The following is a 24,362-nucleotide window of genomic DNA, read 5'->3' as shown; positions in this document are numbered from 1 at the left end:
GGTAATAATACTTTACTCACGGGTAGCACCTTCAGAATCCTCCTGCCTCCACCCCCAGGTCAGGTGACAGCGGCCTTACAACCTCCCCTATGAGGTAGGTGAAGTATTATTACCATCATTTTACAGATGGGGAAACTGAGGCCCCGGGAGTGTGGGTGATTTGTCCAAGGTCCTAGGATGGTGACAGGGCACGAGGGCCCTCCCCCCACCCTCAAGTTCCCCCTTTCCTTGTTCTTCTATAGCCTTAGACCTCCCCTGCCCTCACCCCATACCACCCGCTGCTTCACTTGCTAGCCCACCCTGCCTTTGGCCCACCACTTGCCACCCCTCCCCCGCGTCCCGGAGCTAAGGGTGCCCGTCGCGGTTGGAGAACCCCAGGTCCCGTTCATCGACGTGCTTGGGTGGGGTCAGATTTGGAACGGGCACGGCCTGGAGACGCTCTCTTTATGTGATTGGCTAAGAGCTTCGGGGACCGGGCTCGGAAAACGGGGATGCAGCTGCCCCGCCCACTCAATGCAAGTTGGTTCAATCCCCGAGTGCTCTGTAGCAGACACCAGGGCCTGGGACTGGGCTCGCTCTCCCACCGGCCTCCGGCGTGGAGGGGCACAGGATTCCAGCGAGGGATGGAGGATGGCCGATCCCCTCCGCTTCTCAAAGCTTCCAACAACACCCTTTCTTCGCTTCCACTGTCTCCGGGGTCGCTGCCCTCCAGTCCCCGCTGGGGGCTGGTTCCCCAGCCTGCCCGATAAGGACCGTGCCACTGGGGCAGACCCCCATTTTAAGCAAAGCTACAATATGGAAAAATTGGGATTTACAAGGAATGTGGGTGACTGTTTTACGTTAGCACTCTTCACTCTACAAAATGACTCACCTACTTTGTATGATATTCCTCTAGATCCTTGGGGTTAGGGAGTAGGGGCGGGGGCGTGAGATTCTAGGTAAGAAACTTTTGATATGGGCAAAAATGTGAGCGTCTACTGCACAGAGCAAACGCTCAGCTCAAAGGGAAGTCTACTTAAGGAAAATGGTTCCCGACTGCCTATGCTTTTGCCGTGCTGAGTGGGGCACCCTTTCCAGAGTCTCCTTCCTGGGGTGTCAGACCCATCTGGGGTTGCACTGTGCTCCCAGACCTCGTCCACAGACTGTAGTGTCAGGGCGCCACCTCGCGGTGTGTGCCAGGAATGTCAGGCCCAGGCTCGCGGACCCCTGGATTTGAGGCTGTCACCAGCTGTCTTGCATCAATACCAGGACCGGCGTGGGGGTGAGTGGGCTTAAGCAGGGATCATCCCGAAATCTGCTGCCTCCAAGGGGATGCCAGTTCTCGTCTCTGCAGTAGCTGAGGCAGAGGAACCACAGCTTCTTTGTGTGGGGGCAACCTCAAAACTCACAGAATCCTGGTATGCTCCCTGCTTCCTCTGCCTGAACGGAGAGGGGCAGAAGGAGCTGCTCTGAGGGACCAGGAGCTGTGGGAAAGGTGAAAGGAAAGCCCTGGAGAAGGTCAAGTGATGGAAGATCAGAGACCACGACGGGATGAAAGGGAAGGTCTATGAGCACAGGGGATGGAGGGGTGGAGATGCGTGGGTGGGGAGGTCTGCACAGAGACGAGGAAAGGGAAGGAAGCTGGAAGGCGTGGCAAACGTTGCCAACGTGGCTGGGATACAACATCTGGGAAGGCTGAGGGTGCCTTTGGATGAGGGTGTTAGGGAAGAGAGCTAGTGGGGGCTTGGGACCCCTGAGACAGAAGGGAGCAGGGGAGTCCTGGTGGAATGCGATACACACAGTAGGTGCCTGAAAGGCATGAACTGATGTTCAGGAGACGAAATCGCTGGGGAAGGAGCTAGTGGAGAGTTCTGGGGAGGCAGGGGTGGGGGAGAAGGAGGCAGCCCAGCTCTCAGCCCAGCTCCTGTCTGCCCCCTCTTCCCCACCCCACCCTTCCTCCATCCCTGCCTCTCCTCTCCCACCCCCTGGCTCTGTGCATTGACTTCTCAGCCTCCAGCCCTACCTCACTTCACGAAACCCTGCCCTCTCTGCATTGTCTTCAGCACTGCGGGCCCCAGGGAAACAGGGAGCGAGTTCCCCCGCACGCACGCACACGTACACACACACGGTGGACACAAGTACACAGGGCTGCAGCTCCAGGACCCCGGAGCGGGCTATATACTGTCCTCGGCATTCAGGGCCCAGCCGGCACCTGAAACTGCCCTGGAACAGGCCTCTCTTGGTCGGGCCGGGGCCAAACGCCTCGACCTCCCCTCTCCTGGGCCCACGTTGGGGGCTGGGGAGGGGGCGGCCTTTCTCCACTCCAGGCACTGCCTTAAAGAAAACGGGGGACCGTGCCCACCTGGCGGGCCTCTGGAGGGATCTGCTCGTCTGCCCGTCTGGCTCTCGTGCTCCGCCCCCCCCCCCCCACTTCTTTAGTATCGGCAAGTCAGGAAGGAAAGGGGCAAAGCAGGAAAATGGCTCCCAGAGCCCCTCCCCCAGAACTGGACCGGTGGGGAATGGGGCTGGTTCTCCCTAGAAATGGGGCTGGATTCCTGGGACCCCTCCCTGGCCGAGCCCTCAGGATCCTTCCCTCACCCATGGCAGGGGGGCCAGGCCAGGCATCGTGCATAAAGTGGTGAGGGTACGATGGGGACCCAGGCCCTTGGCCCCCTGGGCCTCCCTTGGCCCCATTCAGGCCTTCAGCTGGTGCCACTGAGCCACAGGCTGCCGGGGACGGGCAATCATGTCCTTCCAGTGTTTCACCTCCCCGGGCCCACTCTTCCAGGACAGGTAGATCTGGGGAGAAAAGGAAGAGGGCAGCATTAGTGGCCCTCTCTGAGGCGCTGCCCCTTGTGTCATTATGGAAATGGAGTGTCAATGGTGGTGACACTCCATTTCCACAATGGCCTGTGATCATGGGGACCAAGGGGCTTCTGCCTGCAGTGACAACCTACCCCACAAAGGCCCCCCTCTTTTCCTTGTTGTGCCTCCCCTCGGGAGCCTGGGCATGTCTGGCCCTTCCGAATTAGACTCCCAGACTCTTTTGTGGTTTGGGATTGATGGGGATGGGGGCAGTTCTCTCCCACACCCTTCCTTCTCCCACCTGTTGGGCATGGCCTATCTCTCCTTACTGACAATCACTCCCTCCCACCTCCTGGGCACTTACTACACACCAGACACTGAGCTAGGGACTTTATATACATAGATCATCAAATCCTTACCTGTGAGGCAGGTATGTTATTATCCCCATTTTACAGATGGAGAAACTAAGGTACAGAGAGTTAAGAGACTGGCCCATAGTCACAGGATTTATGAGTGGTGCAGAGGGATTTAAATCTAGGTCTTTTGGGCTCTGTACTATTGGCCCAAGCCTACCTGCCTCTGTGTTAGGGGCCTCACAGACTCGGAGGGCTGTGCATGATCCCCGGGCTGACACCGGCCTTGTGACTGGTGATTAGCTAAGAGCATAGGGCTCTCTAAGCTACCCAGACCAAAGTGAGAACAAATCCACCTTCACTTTGGTTCAGCCAACAGAAGGTAAGACTGTTTCAAAGGGAGCTATAAGTGGTATCCAAAGAACACCCAACTCCAAAAGGCTAAGCTTCAGAAGAGCTTAGAAGTAGGTATGGTTACTTGGCCTGAGCTCGTCAAGGAAGGGCTCAGCAGGTCCTGCTAAGAACACATAGTCCCACTGGGGTGTGGGTGATGCTGTCCTGGGGACCTGTCCCACTTGTGACCACAGGTCGGCAAGTCATACTCCCTGGGCCTTGCTAGATGGCAGGCAGGGCCAGCTCTCCTCTTTGGGGCCAGCTGCTTCTCTTCCACCCCCAGCAGCTAGGTTCTCCATTCCTATCTGTCTGAGAGGTGTCTCCACCTCGGCCCCCTTCCCTGTGGGTGCCCAGGTCACCCCCTCTCATTTCCCTCATACAGGGCTGTGCCCTGGGTGATCCATGTTCTCCCCTTACTTGCTCCTGGCATCTACCCTTCCCCTCCGCCTGCCCTGATCACCGGCTTCCTGCACTGTTCCTGGTCAAACTTCCAAGCCTAAATGGACACACATGCCCTTACTAAGAACTTTTCAAAAATAACTCTCATTATAATAGTAGCTAATATATATGTTCCAAGTTCTGTGCTAAGCATCTCACCTGTGTTATTTAATCCTCCCAGCACACTGTGAGGTTAGGATTGTCTTACTCTCATTTCAAGAGGAGGAAATGAGGCTCATAAAGGTTATGACTGTTAAGAGGTGGAACTGGCACCTGGATCCAGGTAGTATGACTATCAAGCACATACTCTCAACACTAAGCCATAAACAAACACAGGAATAGACATTTCAAAGTAGAAAAGTGGATGCGTTTATGTCACAGAACCGTATCCTGCAAAAACTCAAGGCCAGGCATGGATTTGGAGTTAATATATGACGAGGAGAGGTCACTTTCTACAAGGAGAATGTTCATGTATCTCAGGTAATTCTTACACCACCCTGTGAGGTGCTGTAGGGTTGGTATTAGCAGCTCCATTTACAAATAAGAACGCTGAAGCTCACAGAGGCAAGTGACTTGCCTAAGGTCATACAGCTGTTGAACAGCAGATGAGGTGGGAACCAAAGCCAGGTCTTTGGAGCCTGACTACAGCTCTCAATACTTGCCTCACGCAGCTCACCCTCTACAGAAGGGACGCTGGGTGACATTGCTCCGATGTCCTTACCCTGTCAGAGGGTCCTGTCCAGAAAACCCCCTTTTGGGGATCCAGGGCACTTTTTCCTACCACCTCCTTCTTTCCCTGCTCTTCCAGTGGTCTGTCCTGAACTGATAGACCCACAGTAGGACACTTAGGGAGAATCTCGTCCAATCCTCTCATTTTGAGATGAAACGGAGGCCCTGACAGGGGAAGGGACTGACCCTCTCTCTCCTGCTGTCCAGCCCTGTGCTCACCCACTACCCCGGCTGCTTCTTTTGAGGACAGACCCTTGCTGGGTGCCCCCCTACCTTGCCAATGACGTCGTTGCGGCTGAGCTTGTCCTTGTCCATGACAGTGATGATGATGGTCGTCTCCCTCAGCTTCTCCGTAGGGATGTCGAAGGCAAAGGACTCGTTGAAGATGGGGTTCAGGTTCCTCTTCATTGTCACCGTCTTCTTCTTCTCCACCCGCTTGTCCTTGTACATTAGCCACACCTTCACGTAGGGGTCTGGGGGACAGGTGGGGGAAGGGTCAGAGGAGCAGCGGGGGGAAGATGGGGCGGGACGGGCTGTGCGCTTTCCCCAGAGGGTGAGGAAAGCCCTAAGGAAGGAGGAGGGGGATCTGGGGGATCAGCAGATGGAGAAGCCTCGAGGGCCCTTAGCCATCACCTAGCGCCCTGCTGTGAACATGATTGAGAAGACTGAGAGGCCAGGTCTCACCCGAGGTCACGGGCAAGTAGTGTCGGAGCTGGGACTAGCACCCAGGTCTCCCCACCATCGTGTGCGCTTTCTTCCTGATTCTGGGAAGGACAGAATCCAGGATGATGCTGACCCCGAGGGTGCTCCAGAGACAGCGCCAGGGCTCTAGGGTAAAGGAGCTGGGACTGGAGGTGGGGCACGGGGGACAAGGGTGAGGGCCACAGCCAGGACCCTGATGTCCACATGCAGCGAGGCTCCCGTGCGCCAGAACCTCCCTGGCCCGTGTGCCCTCTGCCGCGAGAAGCGCCAGCACCTGACGTGCCCCCGATGTCCATGGCTTTGAGGTTCCGGGCTTTGATGATGTTCACGATGATGGAGTTGGCAGAGGGGTTGTAGCAGAGAGACAGGAGCAACTCCCCTCGGCTCCCCTGGGAGGGAGGACAAGAGGGCTGTGGGGACAAGGGGAGGCCCCCACCCCCACCCCAGGACCCCTCCACTTGGACCTGGGTGCTTACCCGCCCCCTCTGCCTGTCACCGATGCACACCTGGTCTCCCCTCATCCGGCAGGTCTGGGCCCTGCTCCCCAGGTTCTTTATCACAGCCCAGCCTCCCCTGAGATTGCGGGTAGGAATTCTGCTCCGTCAGGCCCGCCCACCTGCCCTGCCCCACCCATAACCCTCCCAATTCCCTGAGCTTGTGAAGGGACTAGGACCCGGCCAGGATCTGCCAGCCTCCCAGCCAGGACCTGCAGGTGGGGCCTTACACTCCCATCGCTGCATGGCTTCAGATCCTTCCAGAAGGTCTGCATCTGGGTCAGGTCCACCTTGTTGAGGGGGATGGACACCTCCCCGATGGGGTCATTGCGGCTGAAGCGGTCGTAGTCCAGGACCTGGAGGTAGAGGACCCTCTGCACCACCTTCTCGTAGGGGAAACCTGGGAGACAGACAGCACAGGGAAAGAGCAGGACAGAGTGGCCACATGGGGCCGGGGCAGGGCAACGCTCCTCGGCAGGACGGCCCCGGGAGGAAGGGGAGGGCTGGCCCTGTGTCTTCCTGCTGCCACCCCACCTGGGTGCAGCCGGCAACACCCATGTTCAGGCCTTCCTGAAATGTTAGCAAGGACTGTCATGGTCTCATCTGTCTCCCTTGACAATTCTGCGAGGTGGATGGTATCTTGTCCATTTTACGGATGAGGAGACCGAGGCTCCGATGGCTTAACTTACCTGCCCAAAGTCCCACAGCTAATAAAGAGCAGACTGGGACCGTTCATTCACTGATTCATCACGTGTCCGTCTCGGTGACTGGGCAGTGGCCCCCTTGCTCTCTGGGCAGCCCTGCCACTGCCAATCATCCTGAGACAAGTCTGGGCAAGTGGCCCTGCCTGAGATGGCCACAGCTGGCAGAAAGCAAGCCCCAGGAGGACTCAGGGCAGAGGGAGATGGAAAAGGCAAAGAAAAAGCAGTAGACGCCTGTCCTAGGACTCCGCGCTTCCCCTTCCTCCTCCTGCCGATGCATCAGTCAGTCCTTCTGTCCTTCCTCATCAGACTGGCAGCTGTCCCTGTCTTCACCGCCACCTCCCCATCCAAGCCGCCGGCACCTCTTGCCTAGATAGTTGCAAGAGTTTCCAAACAGCCCTCCCCGCTTGTGTACTTTCTCCTACAGCCCCCTTTCAACACGGCAGCCAGAGTGATCTTTTAAAAATAGAAATCACATTATGATACTCTCCTGCTGAAAGCCTTTCAGTGGCTCCCAGTGCACTTAGAATAAAAGCCGTGCACCTTGCCTTGGCTTCAAGTCCTTCCACAACTTGGCCCGCTGTCCTCTCCCTGCTCATCTTGTGACCGCTCTTCACTCAGTGACTGAGCTCCACCTACCCTGGCTTTTCCTGCCCCGGCCCCACCATGCCCCGTCCTGGCCTATCCTCTTCTGTCAGGTCTCAGCTTTCTTTCCTGACGTCCCAGATGGGGTCAGATCCCCTGTTTTATACACTAGCACTTTCCTTTCGCAGCACTTATCACAGGCTGTACTAGAGATTTATGTTTCCTTGAGTCTGACTCTCCCACTAGGCCAGAATTTCCAGGAAGGCATCTCTGTCCTCAACCACCGGATCCCAGCATCTAACACTGTTCCTGGCACATAGTAGGCACTCGATTAAATATTTGTTAAGTGAATCAATAATTGAACAAATGAATAAATGCCCACGAAAGGGCATGGAGTGTGCTGGGCTGGAGCAGATGAGGCCAGAGCGGAGAGCCAGGGGAAGGAGCTTGGATGGGATGGTAGATACTAGGGAGCCGGGGGAGGTCTGAAGCTGGAGTCACGGCCTTGGGAGGCTTAGTCAGAGGAGGGGCTGGCCTCGGGGGGCAGGGGGTGCAGGCCAGCCTGGAGGCCTGAGGTGCTGAGATCCTGAACGAGGGCGTGAGCAGGAAGAAGAGAGGATACTTACTACCTTAGCTCAACTGGTGGAGAAGATGAAGGGAGAGGAAGGGTTCTGGAGGATTCTCGCACCTTTTGCAAAAGACGCTAGAAGCACAGAGTTACCTCTCACCAGAGCAGGTGCACTGGAAGAGGAAATCCTATGTTCCTTCAGCCCCCAGACTCTGAATTCCTTCAGGGCCTCTTCCTCATATTGAGGGGGGTTATGGGCCGTGTCTTGCTCACCTCGGAGTACCCCAGGGACCTGTCCAGGTGACTTTTTTTTTTTTTTTTTTTTGCCACGCTGCGTGGCTTGTGGGATGTTAGTTCCCTGACCAGGGATGGAACCCGGGTCCTTGGCAGTAAAAGCATGGAGTTGTAACCACTGGACTGCCAGGGAATTCCCCAGGTGACCTTTGGCATCCATTCAGGTAAAATGCAAGAGGACAAGTATTCTGGAAAGGTTGAAGGCTCCAAGAGGTCCCTGAGCCTGAGTCAGCTCTCTTCAACACCAGAGGAGGCAGTCTCCCATCTGGCAAACTCCTATTCATCCATCAGAACCCATCGTGAATGGCCTCTCTTCTGGGAAATGTTTTTCAGCGCCACCAAGGGGAGTTTATATTGGGTTCTTGCAGCATCTGTCATGCAATGTATGGCTTAATTATCTACACATCTGTGTCCTCCAAGGAATGCCTTGAGGGTCACAATGGTTCCTCATTCTTTTCTGTACCCCAAGTACCCAGGACAGTGCCCAGCCCATACTTGATGCTGGGTAAATGTTTGCAGAAGGGATCAGTGGATTGGGGCTCTGCCCATAAATTTCACCCCACCAGCTGGCTACATACACCTGCAGACAGCCAGCCAAGCCTCTCACTAGTTGTGCCATCTCTAAACCTGTTCCCATGCAGAACTGAGGAGGGAAGAAACGAACAAGCACTCACTAGCTCACCCTCAATGATTTATTTAGTGGGTGAGCTGGCTGTCACCGTGCCAGCTGAAGCGGTGGGGTATCAAGTGGCTGGTACACCAGATGGGGAAGATTCCTGATTCCCTGGGGCACACACTGTAGGTTCTGAAGAGCCAGGGCACCAGGCAGTTGGTGTTGTAGGGATTTATTCTCACTGGTTGAACATGGCTGTCAGGAAAGGGTAATGGTTTCTCTAAGTGGGGTCCAGGCACCCAAAGGGCCTGGGACAGAAATCACTCCCTGATCACACACCCAGTTTCCTGGTTACCTTGAGTCCTCAGAGACAAGAGATAAAGATGGGCCTGCAGGAGAGCGGAAGGATATTTGCCTCTAGGACCCTGGGGCATGGTTCAGAGCTCTTGTTCCTGTGCATCTGGAGGGGCCTGTCCCGAGTAGGGGGAGGGGTCAGAGAAGGGGAGCCGATGGCGTGTGTTTAACAAACTGGTATAAAGTGTTTTCTGGGTGCTCTAAGTGCTTTCACAATTCACTGAGTTGTTTAACCCTCACTAGTATCTTTATTTTAGATGGGGAAACCATGGCACAGAGAGGTTCAGGAACTTGCCCCTGGTCACACAGCTAGTAAGTGGCAGAGCTGAGATTCAAACTCAGGCAGCCTGGGCCATGGTAAGGGGCCATGGGCTCTTACCCACTACACTATGGTCACTGCAGGTGGCCCACCTCTGGATCCTGTGGCTACCTCCCTTCCTTCCTGCACGCCTGAGGATGGGTCCTGTGTCCGGGCAGTGGCCCAGCTTTCCTCTTCAGCCTCTGGCTGTGATGCTGGCTCCACTCAGCTCTGTAACCTCATCCCAGCTGGACACGGTACGCAGCAGGTTAACTGGGCCGAGTTACTCGCCTGTGTGTGTTGGTACGCATGTGTGCGCGCGCCTGTACGTGTGCGTCTGTGCATGTGGTCACGTGGAGGGGGGAGGGTTGGGCGGGGTGGGGGAGGAGGGGAAGAGGGGGACTCTGGGGACAGGGGCAGCACAGCCTCACCTTCAAAGAGGAAGGTCTCGTTCCAGTGGGGGTTCAGGTTCTTCCGCTTCACCTTGGTCTCCAGCTTGTGCTTTTTGTCTGGCAGCAGGTAGATCTTGACGAAGGGGTCGCTGGTGCCGCTGAAGTCCTTGGCTGGCAGCTCCTGGGCCTTCATGATCTTCACGGTGAGCGTGGACTCCTGGAAGTTGTAGCCGACACTGAACTGGATCCGGCCCAGGTTCTCTCGGCTGCAGCCCTCGTGGACCTCGTCCTCCTCAGAGCCTGGGGAGAGCTGGGGACGGGGGGGAGAGGCAGGCAGCGCTGGGGAGGATTCTGCTTCCCTGAAGCCCCCTCTGCAGCCCAGCAGGGTTGGGAGGCCTCGCTGTGCCCAAGGCCAGCCCAGCCGCCTCCTCCCCCTGGTCACCACGCGGGGCTGGTGGTGGCACACCCCACGTTCAGATCTGGGCGAGGATGCTGAGGTGGAGGGCAGGTGCCTTGACCAGGGTCACATAGGGAGGGAGGGGCAGAGCCGGGACAGCCCCTGAACCCCAGAGCAGTGTGCACCCCACTTCCCAGCCTCTCCTCGGAGCCCCGGGTCTGCTTCGCCTCCCCTGGTGCACCCTGGGATCCCCCCCCAGCCCCCTCCTCTATCTTTCCACTCTTCCAACAGCCCTGCGGGGTCCCCTGTGAAATACACCAACACAAAAACCTGGGCTACAAAACAGATGAGGGAGATTGTTCTCATCTCAAAAGAGTTTACCACGATATTTCTTTGGAAAGTGACTCTCTGGGGTTCTGAGGATGATGTGATTTACAAAATGAGAGAGGCGAGTTTTCAGAAGCAACGTCTGTTTGTGTAAGGCAGGGACACTAAAAGTACAGATTCCCAGGCCCCATCCCTGGGGAGCCTCATTTGATGGGGCTGGGGTGGACCTGGGCGGCAGAATTGTGTAATAGGAGCCTCAGGTGACAGTACTGCAAACCAAGGCTTGTACTGCAAACCAAGGACCACTGGAAGGGAGGCTACACCTGCATTCAGTCCTCATCCCCCGGGGGTGGCACTTGAGCCGACCCAGCAACCGACAGACATGTGGGGGGTGGCATGGTGTCCCATTCCCAAGAGGATGTTGAAAAAATAGGAAGTAATTGGGGGGAGGGTCTCCCAGCCAAGTGTTTCCAGCTGTGGTTGCTCGTTGGGGACACCTGGTTAGGTTTTAGAATCTTGCCCATCCCCCAGCCACCTGGTGGTTAATAGATAACTAATAAGGACCTACTGTTTAGCACAGGCAACTCTACTCAGTACTCTGTAATGACCTATATGGGAAAAGAAGCTAAAAAAGAGTGGAGATATGTATACGTACAACTGATTCACTTTGCTGTACACCTGAAACTAACACAACATTGTAAATCAACTATACTCCAATAAAAATTAAAAAAAAAAAAAGCCCCTGAGGTGATTGGGTAAGAGCCAGGATGGGACTCAGGGTACCATATTTATGACAAAACTGCTGGTACCAGTTTGCTTTCCATCCTTCCCCTGCAGGAGACTTCTCTGTGCCCTCCCCCTTCATCCTGGAGAGGTGACCCCAGGCTCTGAAATACTAACTAATACAGATGATAAGAATGTGTATAGTGTGCACCAACCGCGGCGGAAGACTCTTACATCACCTCTTCTTACTGAATCCTGACAACAGCCGGGAGAGGCAGTTATCACCGGTCTCTAGCTGAGGAGACTGGCTCAGAGAGGTTAAGTCATACGTCCAAGATTGCACAGCAGTATGGACTCTCTCTCACTTGAAAGCCCACTCTTTCCACCAAAACGGGCCCACATCCCAGGAAATTTTGAGACTTCCTCCTGCAAGCCAGTGAGGACTCAACTGCCCTAGGTGAGGAGCATGCAAATCACACTAACGTTAGTAACTACCATGCTCCTTGTACTGTATGCTTTGTCCTCCTCTACTCCCTACAACAACCTGATGAGGCAGGCACTACCGTGCTCCAACTTGGTTGGGGGCACAGAAGGATTACTGCCTCAAGTCGCCTGTGACTAAGAGATGAGCCCGGAGTTCGAACCCAAGTCAGCGCCCAGCCACCATGAGTGCCCTCCCAGCTGCCCTCACTCTCACACCCAGATCTGGGGCTTCACTAGCCACACCCCTGGTCCTGCCTGGAGGTGGAAGGGGGGCTAAGCTGCCTCCCTTGCTCTTCTCACAGTGGAAGCGGGTCCCTCAAGCCCTGCCCCTTGGCGGGATCCAGGCAGCCCTGCAAGCTCCACCCAGGCCCGTTGAGAATCTGGCTTCCCGACCCAGATCCAGTTTTCCCCTGGAATTCCTTCCTTCTCCTCTTACCAGCCCCACTCCCTTTTAACCTCAGTTTTTGCATCTGTAGAATGGGACCATGAGACAGACCTATGTTACGGGGTTCCAGGGAATGTTAAGGGGGGGTCTACATCACTTTCGTGGTCCTGCTCTGTGGCCTGGCCCCTGCCACTGCTGGCAATGGACTGAGAGCCTGGGCATGCAGTCCCTGCCACGACCACTTGCCCCTCCACATTCCTTCTAAAGTTGGGGTGGAGACCCTGGTGACTGGAGCCCAGGTGGCCCCAGCCTCACCTGAGGCTGGTCACTTGGATCTTGGTTCCCAAACAAGGTAGTCTGGGGTGAGAGGCCCAAGCTGGGCCAGTGGACTTCACCTCAGAAGTGGGCAGTGGCTCTGTGCCCACCCCCAGCTTTCCCAAACCACAGCCCTGAGCCTTAATTAACCAGTTGGGGCAGGGCCTGGATGTGTTTCCATGGCAACCAAGCTAGCCACCCCCACCAAGGGCTGGAGGAGGTGCTGCCTGAGCCCCAGCTCTGGCAGAAGTAAGCAGGGCAGGAGTAATTCAGATGGGGATGCAGCCCAGCCTCCTCTCTGACCCCATCCCCTCAGTCCCTTTGTCTGTAAGGCTGCGGGTGCCCGACTCCTGTTTCTCCACGCCTGGGGCAGGGAGATCAGCCGATGGTTTACTTCTGCCCTGTTCATCTTCATCATCACTATTAATGCCAGTGACCCAGCTTTGGCCTAGGGCTAGGCAATTAGACCCTGCCTGCCCACCTCTGAGCATCTGCTGAGCACGTGAGAGGGCTCTGGGGCCTGCACTTCCTCCTTCTGCCTTCGGCTCTTGGCTCCTCCCCGGGGGCAGCAATGGGTAGGCAAGCTGGCTGGGAAAGGGCCGCCCCTTCTGGGAACCTGGCTACCGGGAAGCTGTAGCCAATTAAGAGGCTGCACAGGGAGGCAGGATGGACTGTGGCGACGGCCCGTCCAGAGGAGAGGGTGGCCGGGCTGGTCTACATGGATGGGGGAAGACAGAGAGGAGGTGGTGGAGGCCCAGGCACTCAGGGCCCAGGGGGCAGGGAGAAGGGGAGAGGTGGGGGGACCCAAGGGAGACCAGATCTGGAACATGGAAAATCTGCATCCGAGAGAAACGCAGATTTGGGGGCCCGTAGCAGGCTTGCTGACTGGGAATATGCATTTTAACAAGATCCCCCAGTGATTCGTGTGCCTATCACAAGTTGAGAGGCGCTGGGCTAGAAAAGAGGAGTGCAGATGGATGGTTAGAGCCAGCTGGGCCCTGAATGGCAGGAGGGTGGGGCCTGGGGGCTCCGGGGGCCCCGGGGGAGGCTGGGGGCTGTGGTGTCAGAGCAGTGGGCAAGGGGCCACTGAATTGAATGATGTCAGGTCTGGCGAGGGCCTGAGAGCCCCCCGAGCCCCCTTCCCTCTCTCTTTGGGAGGAAGGGGGGAGACAGGGAGGAGGGAAGGGGGAAGAGGAAGGGGGGCCCAGGTCCCAACAGGAACCTAGCAGGCACCGGGTTCCCACCCTCACGTCCTCGCCAAGCCTTCCTGGAAACTCTGGGCTGCCAAGCCTGTGACTGACTCCTGCCTGAAATCTCCAGCTGCCAAATCACAGTGTGCTCGCTCGCCCCGGGGCCTTGGTCCCTCCAGGAGCTCTTTGGAAAGTACAGATGAGGCAAATGGCTGTGACTCACTGCTGCCACCAGGGGGCGCCATGTGAAGCCACAACCTCTCCCGTGGTGAAAACACCCCAGATCTATAAGACAGGGATCCCGGGAGGCTGGGGTGTGGACAGGAGAACCCCAGCACAGCTGTCCCCTCATAGGGACTAGGACCAGAGGAGTTCTGCTCTCCTGTTCTCTTTGGGCCTCAGCTGGCCCCCCCAGCCATGGGGATTGGGGATGGTCCCTGGGATGGGGAGATGAGACCCGCTCCACTGGGAGTGCCACCTGAGACTGCTACTCAGTGGGATGCCACTCCAAGAGAGGGGACACCTTCTGCCCCCAAGTCCTCGCTCCACTAGCCTTTCCTTCTAGGATCTCATAGCAGGTTTCTTGGGCCCCTGCTCAATCCAGAGACTGGAGGAGGATGGGAATTCTTAGTCTCCCTTGACAGATGACCATGCTGGTTCCCTTGCATGACCCCCACGCTGTCACCAATCTCCACACCTGCCCCTCCCCCTGCCCCGGGCCTCCTGCCCTTCTCACCATGAGCATCTCGCTGGTGAGGGAGTTGACGAGATCTGAGACGGAGGAGCGGGGCTCGGTCCGGCGGTCAGACTCATCGTGGGGCGTCTGGCCCGGCACTGGGGCTGTGTTCACTGCCTTCCCTCCGGTAGGCAACCTGGGGGCAGGAGGAATCCGAATGAGCATGGACCTAGAGGTGGGCTGGGCTGGGCGCCACGGGTCTGGGTGGCAGCAGAACCTTCTGAGACCCAAGTAGCTGCCACCTCCTGCGGACCAGCAGGAACTACGCTTTTGTCCATGGGAGCAGGGCCGTCCCCCTCGCCTCTGCCCCAGGGTGATCCGGCTTTGACTTCCCCTGGCAGGTGCTTTTTCGGCCAGTGTTCCCACTCCTCCTGTTCCCCAGAAAATCCCCCACCCTTCAGCCCCTGCTTGCATGGTGGTCCCTGAACATCCTCCCTCCCCAGAGGCTCCATCCATCCCTGCTTGCCCCAGCCTGGGAGGCCGGCAGGGAGACTCCCAGGACGGCGAGTTCTCTCTCCGCGTCATTACCCTAGGCAACCACGCCCAGAGCACCTGTTTCCTGGAGGCCGCACCTGTTTGTTCAGGCTCAGCGGGAACACAGGTGCCCTTTAGACACGAGACTGACCAGGTGAGCTCAGGACCACTGTCCGCACAGCTCTGTCCAATAGAACTTCCTATGTCCACCCATGGTTATTGAGCATTTGAAATGTGGCCAGTATGATTGAGAACTGAATTTTCACGTTTGTTTGACTTAAACTAATTTAGATTTAAATAGCCACCGATTGGACAGGGCATATCTACACCCCCCTTGCCCAAACCTGACCCTTCTCCCACTCTGAGGACTACACGTTTGATAAGGCTCTCGCCCAGGGTCAGAGAAAGACAGGGTCCCACCGAAAAACCCCAGATCTGACAGCTCCACTCCAGACCCTGTCTGCACCCCGGCTCCACGCTGCTCCCGGCAAGCTGGGCTCTCTGGCCCAGAGGCTGGGTGGTGAGCCCAGTCTCCGTCTAGCTGGGGTTCAGGAAGGGGGCATTAAAAGCCTGCCCAGGGACCAGGCTGGAACATCCCATGAGGAGGAGAGATGGGGGCAGGCAGCGAGGAAGACAGGGTGATGGGGAGCACAGGGCTCGGGATGGGCTACAGTAGAACAGCTTCGAGAGTACCAGAGCCACAGACTCAGACACACACAGGCTGGACACAAGCCATGGCACTCGGAATGGACCAGCCGCCAGCACACGGTTGACTACGACAGGCAGACAGACATGCACAGGATATGCCAGGCCCTGGAGGAGAGACACCAGGACCCAACAGCAGGGTGTACGGGCACACGCGTACACACACACACACACACACGCGTGCACACAAGCCTGACAGACACCCAGGGCAACAGGGAGAGAATGGCAGGGGCAAGCAGGCAGGTCAACCAGAGCAGCAAGATGACAGACATACAGCGACGTGCACACTTAGATCCTGAGAGGACACACATTCAGGGAGGCCCCGGCATGCCAAGGTGCGCGTGTGAATTGGGAAACGCTGAAACAAAAAAGCAGGGAGCGGTTTCAGGGACAGACACTCTGAGAATCAGAGGCACGGCGCACCTGCTGTGAGGGCCTAGCCTGGCCCCGACCACACGGAAACGCCCCACCCCAGCCGGGACGCGCGGGGCGCCCTCCCAGAGGTGCGGCCAGAGCAGAGCACGCGCACATATACACACACGGACACGTGCTCACACAGACAGGCACGGGGAGGAGGAGGAGACCGAAATAGCTGGAGAGGTAAAGTCAGGTTAAAAATAGAGTGGGAGAGGAGGAGAGAGCCGAGATTGACTGCTGAAGGTATGAGAAAGTCGGAGTTATTTTGGCCACACCACAGCACCAGCACAGCTGCGAAGCAGCCTGGGAAGAGATGGTCAGCGCCACTGAAGCTATCGGAGGTCACAGGACAGAAAGAGACAGAGAGACAGGAGCACAGAGGCAGGGGGAGAGGCGGAGGGCCCGTCACTGGCCCAGGGACATCCCTGTGAGGAGCAGATGGGAGGAAGGAGACGGGGAGGGAGAGAGAGAGAGAGGCCGAGAAAGGTTAGTCGGAGGCGAGTGAAGAGGCTGCAGGGTGGACGAGGGGACAAGGAGGAGCAAGGCCGCCGAGAGGACAGGCAGAGAGGAGGCGGGGGACACACACCGGGACAGAAGAAACATGGTGGCTTCGGAGCCAGGGCAGCATGGGGGTGGCCAGGTCCCGCCCTGCCCCGCCCCCGACTCCGGTGGGGGTGGGGCCACAGGGGAAACCATTTGGATCCCAAGGAGCAAGGGTGAGAGGGATGGCTGAGAGCATGAGGTGCGCATAGGTGCAGGGCAGCATGGGTGAGGTGGAACGGGCACAGCAGGGCGTGGGAGCCAGGGGCGGCCTTGGCCTCCTTCCCTCCCTCCTGGGCCCAGCAGCATTCTGAAGTTCCTGGGGCCCCGGCGCTGAGGCCCAGGGGCTTGGGGGATCCTGGATGCGGGGCTTCAGGGCCACCAAGGACCCTGGGAGTGGGGGGCAGCGACTTGCTAGATGCACCCCACCTTGCTTGGGACCTGGAGTGGCCACTCCTCCTCCCGGGGCCCTCCTGTCTCCCAGGACCCTGCTGCTAATAGACCTCAGGGGGCAGAATGTCCTCCCCAACAACAGCCAAGGGCCACCCACCCGTTACCCCGGTGACATCCGGCCAAGGGGTCAGCTGGGTGGAGAAAGGGGCACTGGGGCCGAAGGGCAGACCCTGGGTCTGGAGGCAGAAGCTGAGGAGGAAGGGACAGCTGACCCAAGCCCATCATTCCAAGATTCATGCAGCCAGGAACACAGAGGGGTGGAGCCCTACAGCGCCTTGTGGGTGGTGCTAATGCCAAGCTTGGGGATGGGGAGAGTGCCGGGCAGGAAGCACCCCTGCAGTGGCCGGTCGCCTGGGAACCCCCCCAAGAGCCACGAGAAATGAGCTTCCAGGATGGGGTGGGCGTGACCGGGTGGGAATGGCCTGTGTCCACCGGGAAAGTCGGGCTGGGCTGGGGCGTGGGCGCAGGGCCTCCAGCTCCACACCCACCTTTCCCAGGAAGGCAGGGGACGACTGATGTCATGATCAGAAGGGGTGAGTGTGTTAAAATATGGAGTGAGACCTAAGTGGCAAGGAGGTAAAAAATAGGCTGTGGGTGAAAATGGAGCCAGTTAATTAACACATGGGTGATGTGAAATCTCGTTTCCAGCCTGCATCTGCTCCCTCACGCTTCACACCTTTCTCGACAAGGGGGTCCTTAGCAGGTTTTCAGAAGGCTCCAGCCCTGCTCCTGCAGCCTCTGGCCCATGGCCCCTGGCCCTCTCCCCATGGCCCTCTGGCCCGCCTGCAGCCCAGCTCTGAGCCCTGAGCTCAGGAAGCCAGGACCCCGGTGGCTCCAGTGGGTTGGAGGTGGCAGACTCCGTTCCTCCCGCACCCCAGGACTTGGGCTCAGGGTGTGACACCATCTGTACCACTGAGTGAAAGAGCTGGTCCCACTCTCCCCTCCCACTCTCTGGGGACTTCTGGTTTTGTCCACCACAGACATGCAACTGTGAACTCGGGATGGGAAGAAAATAAGAGAGTTGGTTTCCAGAAGCCAGCAGAGGGACAGGCAAGTCAGCTAACTCGGCCTGTCCTTCCCTAACACACAGGCCCCTGGCAGCAGCCCGGGACAGTCCCTTCCTGCACCTTCAGGCCTCTTAATAAGCAAGTGTCAGGGTCTCCACCTGGCTGACAGGCTCTGCCAAGTGCCCCAGTCCGAGGGTCTGCTCCCTCATTAGAGGCTTAGCATGTCCGAGCTCGAAGGGGGTCACCCTGTCCAATCCTTCATTCGACAGGTGAGGAAGCAGAGGCCCAGAGAAGGGCTGTGACTTGCCCAAGGTTGCAGAACGAGGCTCTGGTAGCAGAGCTACAAGGAGGCAGCCCGGCTGCCGGGCCACACTCTCCTGTAGGCCTTTTCTGATGAAAAGTACACCTGACCAAGGTGATGAGCCCTCCTCCCACGACTACAGGTGTGTGGCTGGCCCAGCCCAAGGCCAGGTGGGAAAAAGCGGCCAGACCAGGTGCAGGATCATCCCACCTTAGTGATGCTGCCTGAACCCTGGGACCTCTGACCTTTCCCCGTCCCCTTCCCCGTGAGAGCGCTTCTAACGGGGGCATCAGAAGATGCCTCCCTGCATTCCGGATGGCCAGGGCCATGGATGGTCGAATGCCCAGGCCTCGGCTCAGCCTGTGCTGTGGCCACGCAGGCTACTCCTGAGGGCCAGCAGCAGGGCTCCCGGTGACAGAGGGCCCGACCAGCACCTGCCGGCTGCTCTCACCCCCCCACCCCCTATCCCATTTCCTCCTCCTGGTACCTCGGGCTCAGGGGCTGCCTTTCTGGTCACCAGGCCTCTCCCAGGCCCCAGACCCTCCCCACCAGGGGCTCCTCTTCCATCAGCCGAGGGCAGCCGTATCACATCTCTGCAGGGGGGTGCGGGGTGTGACCATCACCCCAGCGGGACCTCCAGGCAAGAGGGAGGTTGAGGTGGCGGGGATGAGGGAGAACAGGCTGCCGCCCCTTCCCTAACATCCCCGCCGCCCACCAACCACCGGAGAAACTGGGATTTCTGGGTCGGGGTGGGGCAGAGATGAAAGATGAGGGTGCAGCAGAGGGGAGCCAAGCGGGAAGATGGGGCAGAAAGGCTGGCTTGCTCCGGGCGAGGGCAGGCATGCCCGGGGAGCAGGCTTGATCCAGAATGGTCCCAGGACGGCCACACGGGCCTCAGACCTGAGGGACACCCCCAGGGTGGCACGTGTGAGGGCACCGGCTGGGGAGGGGGCTGTCCTCCCACTCCAGCATCCGCTGAAGGCGCCGCCGCCTCGTCCAGCGACCGGCGGTCGAGGCTGGTGGCCTCTCCACGCCTCCTTCTCTGCCGCCGCCGCCGCAGGCCCTCGCCTGTGCTCGTACCTCTTGTCCCCCTGAGCGTTCTGGTTCTGCTGGGTTCCTGGGTTTTGCAGGTCAGGGATATTGGCAAAGTCATCCTGTTCCGAAAGCCCTAAGACCAAGGATAGCACCACCATCCGGCCTTCCCTGCCAGGGGTGGGCAGCCCACCAGCCAGGGTGAAAGGAGGAGGCCCCAGGGGCGGGGGCGGGGAGGGGAAGGAGAGAGAGACAGAGACAGAGACAGAGACAAAGAGAGAGAAGAAAAAAGCGTAAGAAACTGGCCCTGCAGAAGAGAAACCAAACTTCAGCACTGTCAACAGTTGTAGAGCAGAGCAGGAGGAGGCGGGGGACAGAGGAGAGGTGTCCACGGCCTGAGACCCAGCTAGCCACGGGGAAGGGGCTGGGCAGAGGCCTGCGAGGTGGCGTGTGGCCGGGACGTCCCAAGGAAACACACGGGGAAGGCTGGGGGGAGTGGAGCCCAGGCCCTGGGACACGGTCCCTTTCCAAGGTTGATTCACCTCTGGCTGAACAAAGGCCAGAGGCTACTCGCTCAGACCATCTGGGCACCTGGGAGAAGAGGGAGGGCTGTGCTGCCATCTTGCTTGGGGACCGCGCGCGTGGGTTTGGGCTCCCAGGCGGGAGGTTCTCAGAAGGTATGGAAATCCAATGGGCACTGCACCCAGTTAAGCCCCTCATAAAGACACCTCTGGGTCCTCTGGTCAGCCAGGTGTGCTTGATGCCAGGAGGGGGTCTCAGGAGCTCCCTCCCCCAGGTCCCTGGACACACGGCCCATTGGAGGAGAATGCGAGTCTCTTCCGGCGTATGGCGTGCTGGCCGTCGCGGGCCTTCTCCTGCGTCCCCCTTCCTGGAGATCCGGGGAGTAACCACCGAGGCTTCTGGGGCCAGTTCAGGGGCCTCTCCTTAGAGAAGCAGTCCAGAAGTCATCGAAAGGCAAAGGCGGAGAGAGAGAAAGTGCAGGAAGCTGGCAAGGTCTGGAGACGTCCCGGCAGGACTCGAGGTAGCCTGTGTCTGCGGTGAGGACGGTCTGGAGGAGGCTGGCGGGATCCTGCTCTGAGGGAGGCTCAGTCCAGGTGGACAAGGGGTCGCCATGCGGGCAGCAGTGTGCGGCCAGAGGTCAAGGTGAGACATCTTTAGTGTGAGGCTCTCTCGGAGAATCGCTGGGCAACTGCGGGGCTGCCTGCACTTTCCGGGGGTGAAAAGTGACCCTCTGCCTCTCAAAACCATCTGAGTTCGTGGGTGTCTTCTGGGTGCTTTGCTAAGCTCCTCCAGTGTTGAGCTCTCATCTGAACAAGGGGAGAGGGATTCTTGGATGGGGCAGACATGAAAGCATGTCTCAGGAAGGGCCAAGGGAAAGATGGTAAGCCTGATGGAAGGTCTGGAGGGTGGGAGATCCTGGGTTAGGAAGTCTACGACTTCAACCACCATCCAAGAGGGCAAGGTTCAGAGAGGAACTGCTAGCTATGGCTGTTTTCCAGAGAGGTTGTCAAAAAGGGAACTCTACCAGTGAGAAATGACAACCGAGGGGAGGGGCGGGGGTCCGGGGGTCTTGGAAAATGGGAGATGGCCGTGGGGTCCGAAGCTAGGTAAGTGCTGCCTTCTTTGTCTTTGCATCTTTGTCCTGGGCACGATTGCTCCAGGCTGACACTTGCAGTGGCATCTAACTTTTGGGAAACAACTCCCCCCACCTTCCCTCAGGACGAATCCTCATTTTCTTTGTTCCCTGCCCACCGGTACTGTTTCAGAGTTGGTAAAATTCCATTTGGCTGCTTGGGAGCTGGTTGTGCTGGGGGAAGGCAAACCCGACGAAAACAACATGTTTTTCCCTGGTTAATGCATTTTTCGGATACTCCTTTTTCTCTTCCTAAAAACAAAACGGCTCCTCTGCATAAGTTCCCGATTTGTCGTTCTCCGTGGCATCACGGGGCACAGGGGCGAGAATGAAGGGCAAGAGGTGGAGATTTGGGGGAGAAGCTAGTGGTGTTGGGAGGAGTCACATCCACGAAGCAGGAGGAATGCCTTCTCCCTGCAAGGGGGGGTGGGATCTCGGGGGGGGGCCTGGTTAGCCTTCTCACCCCGACTCTCTACCTGGGCCACCAGCATTTGGGGCAAGAGAGGGGCGTCAGAAGCACGCCAGCTAAACTGTAAGGCAGGGGTCAGGGGCCGGCAAACTACAGCTGGTGGCCTGTTTTTGTACAGCCCACAAGCTAAGAATGGTTTGTACATTTTTAAAGGATTGTTTAAAAAAAAATGTGATTGAGACCACATGTGTCCCTCAGAGCCTAAATTGTTTATAATCTGGTCCTTTACAGAAAGAGTTTGCTGACCCATGCTGTGAGGGACTACAGGTGGAAGAGGTAGGGGGATGAGGTGAGCTCTGGAGGTGGCCAGCTGGTGAGGGGCACGGAAGCGGCGGTGGGCAGAAGAAGCGCAGATAAAGATGCTGGCACATGAGTGATGTTCATCAAATCTTCCCCAGCTAGAGAGGCGGGGAAGAGTGGGTACCCTGGGGCTTCCCTGCAGCTGGTTCTTTTCTTCCCAGAGCCCAGGCATAGCCCTTGCCCCCATGTGATGGCTGCTAGCATGCAAGGCAGGGGGATGGCTGTGCAGAGAGCAGCCTGCAGTCAGGAGCAGCAGAGGCTTGCAGGCTTCTGGCTGGTTCTCAGCTCTGTTCAAGCCACAGCGGAACCAATTCCCACCACTCTCCTAATCCACGCTGGTGCCACGGCATCCGTCCCAGAACAAACCGCCAGCTGGAGGCCAGGAGGCTCTGCTGGGCGTCTTGTCTCATGCAGGCATCCAGCTGGATTCCCAAGGGTCCTTGGGTGGGGGAAAGCCCCAACAGATGCGCTGCCCGGTTTTGCCAAGTAGAGTCACAGGCGGCATGTCCTGCCTGGCCAGGGCCATAGGCCACTTGCATGGGTATGGGAAGCTGGCGCGGTGGGGTGTCTTCCATTGCGGTGCTCCTTCCAGGGGCAGCACTCCCGACCACCCTTTCGGGCTGGGGTCTCAGCCAGAGAGGCAGGATGCTCTGAGGTCTTGTTTGCCTTCAGAATTCCCACATCTTGCCAATGAGCTGGGCCTTGACCTTGGCCTTCCCCTTCCTCCTCCCTTTCTTCTCTCCCAGGCTTAGTGTGCTGGTCTCCTGCTCCGTGAAAAGTGCTCCCAGGAAAGACCTGGGTGATGAGAATAATCCCCAGAGCCTGGAAGGAAGGTCACGTTAGGCCAGAGGAAGGAGGTGATGTCAAGGACTGAAGCCCAGGCCTGTCCTGGGCTCTGAGAGTGAGTGTAGATGCCCAGAGGGACACTAGGGAGAGGGCACCCTGGGCAGGGCTCTACCAGTGAGGGTGGGGCAAGCGGGGCACACGGTGGGGGGCGTCGGGGGACACACACACACAGCAGAGGGGAATGGCTAAGGCCAGACACCGATGGTGTCTTGTTACTTCTCTGACCTGTACATGTGAAAGAGGGCTCTGATTCAGAAACATTTTCTAAAGCTTCGGGGGAACATCCGAGGTTTGTCCTCAGGGAATGGGTCATGGCGGGAGCCAGGGAGGGAGCTGGAGGGGGGCAGGTGGCTACAGAAGGTCAGAGAGGCAGAGGACAGGGCCCACAGCAGGGACAGGGGAAGTGGGAGGGAGGGAGGAAGTGGCAGCAGGAAGGTGAGCAGAGTTGGGTTACAGGGAAGACGGAAACTGGAGGGGAGGAGGCGAGGCCTGGGCGATGGAGTGAAGGAGGCCAGGTTTGGGAGGAGAGGAGGAGAGAGGTCACAGGAGAGCAGGGAGCGGAGGGAGGCCAGGAGAGCCTGGGACTGGCTGGGAAGGGGAGAGACAGATGCGGGGATCTCAGCAGCATCCCCTAGTGTCTCCACTGACTTTTAGGGAGGAACTTCTCCAAGCCCTGGGGGCACCGAGCGGGGCTGGGGTCCTCAGAGGGGTGGCTCAGATACAAGTCCTTCCACGGGGGGCTTTAGGCACGAGCCGTAAGCCACAGGAGGCTGGGGAGGGGGCAACGGAGTCTGCTGGGCATCCTGCCTCGGAGATGGAGGGCTAAGAATCGTTCTGGGCCAGCCACTCCCAAGGAGACAGGGAGGAAAGAGGCTGGGTCGGGGAGGGGGGGTGGCCGGACCACTCAAGGGGGGGACTTACAGGAAGGATTTCATGTCCAAGCCTCGGTTTCGAATCTGCCCCACCACGTGGTCCCAGCTGCCTGGGTTGGAGCGGCTGCGGCCGCCGGCCGGCCGGTACTTGGAGCCGGCCGAGGAGCCCTGCCGAGCCTGGCCCCGGCCGTAGGCCCGAGAGTTGGGGCCCGGCACCGAGGCCACGTGGGCCTGCAGCTGGCCCAGGCTCTGGCTGGTGGTGGGCTGGCTGGTCTGCCGGCCCCGCTGGTGCTGGCTCAGCGGCTGCTGCAGGCTCTGCTGCCGCATCAGAGTGCGGGGTCGCTGGCATTTCGGCTCTCCCGTGGAACTGGGGATAGACTCAAGGGTAGTGGTCGTGGACAGAGTGGAGTCCTCGAAACTTGGGCCGGGTGGAGGAGAGGAGAGAAAGGAGAAGCAGGTGAAGGGATCACAGTGGAGGAGAAAGAAGCCTAGGGCCAGGACGAGGAGGCCCCAGTATGGGGCGTGCTCTGCCGGACCTCGCCGGGCCTCCATCGGAGTTGTCGCCTCTGCCGTCGTCGCTGCCTCCCCCTCAGCCAGGCGGCCGCGGAGCCCCGCGCCCACCCTGAGGCCCCCAGGCCGGCCCCGCCCAGCAGCCCCCCCGCCCTGGCCCTGGCTCAGCTAGTGCCCGATACCTCCTGTCTGAGCCGACCTCTGAGCTGGTCTGGGTGGTCCGCGGGAGCTGCGGAGGCTGCGTGGTGAAGGCAGGTCCCAGGGCCCTGCGGCTGCCTGTCATGTTGGACTGGGAGGGGGTGGAGGGAGCTGGGCCACCCCCTCCCGCCGTCTCACTGGGGGACCCCGGGAAAGTCTGCCTCTGCGTTCTAAGTACTACTGGCCTTTGGAGACGCGAGGAAATCCAGGCCAGTGCAGAGCTGGCCTAGTAATGCGTGGTGAGTCAGCGGAAGCCAACGATTCTCATGCTTTGTCCTCAGACGCTGGGGCGTGTCCTCGGGCTCCCGGACCTCTGCCCTGTGGCTGGCG

At 58.6% G+C, this 24,362-nt stretch overlaps 1 protein-coding gene across 9 annotated transcripts in view; it reads right to left on the bottom strand.

Annotated features, from left to right (window-relative positions):
• Window positions 1-1,662: 1,662 nt before the first annotated feature.
• The window catches only part of SYT7 (synaptotagmin 7), a 59,839-nt gene continuing 37,139 nt past the window's right edge, over window positions 1,663-24,362 (bottom strand). For 4 of the 9 annotated variants that reach the window (XM_057553101.1, XM_057553103.1, XM_057553102.1 and 1 more), the window contains 8 exons: window positions 23,374-23,742; window positions 19,232-19,354; window positions 14,255-14,390; window positions 9,738-10,008; window positions 6,124-6,293; window positions 5,674-5,788; window positions 4,971-5,170; window positions 1,663-2,778 (listed from right to left, as the gene is read on the bottom strand). In XM_057553101.1, the coding sequence (XP_057409084.1) occupies window positions 2,674-2,778; window positions 4,971-5,170; window positions 5,674-5,788; window positions 6,124-6,293; window positions 9,738-10,008; window positions 14,255-14,390; window positions 19,232-19,354; window positions 23,374-23,742 (1,489 nt within the window). In that variant the 3' untranslated portion in view covers window positions 1,663-2,673. Of the gene's footprint in view, window positions 2,779-4,970; window positions 5,171-5,673; window positions 5,789-6,123; window positions 6,294-9,737; window positions 10,009-14,254; window positions 14,391-19,231; window positions 19,355-23,373; window positions 23,929-24,362 lie in introns of those variants that run through there. The other 5 variants (XM_057553105.1, XM_057553109.1, XM_057553108.1 and 2 more) reach the window with 2 other exon arrangements.

The sequence above is a fragment of the Balaenoptera acutorostrata genome, chromosome 9 (assembly GCF_949987535.1).
Source record: "Balaenoptera acutorostrata chromosome 9, mBalAcu1.1, whole genome shotgun sequence".
NCBI lineage: Eukaryota > Metazoa > Chordata > Mammalia > Artiodactyla > Balaenopteridae > Balaenoptera > Balaenoptera acutorostrata.
The sequence above is the reverse complement of the archived record's forward strand: the minus strand, read 5'-3'. Positions and strand labels throughout refer to the sequence as shown.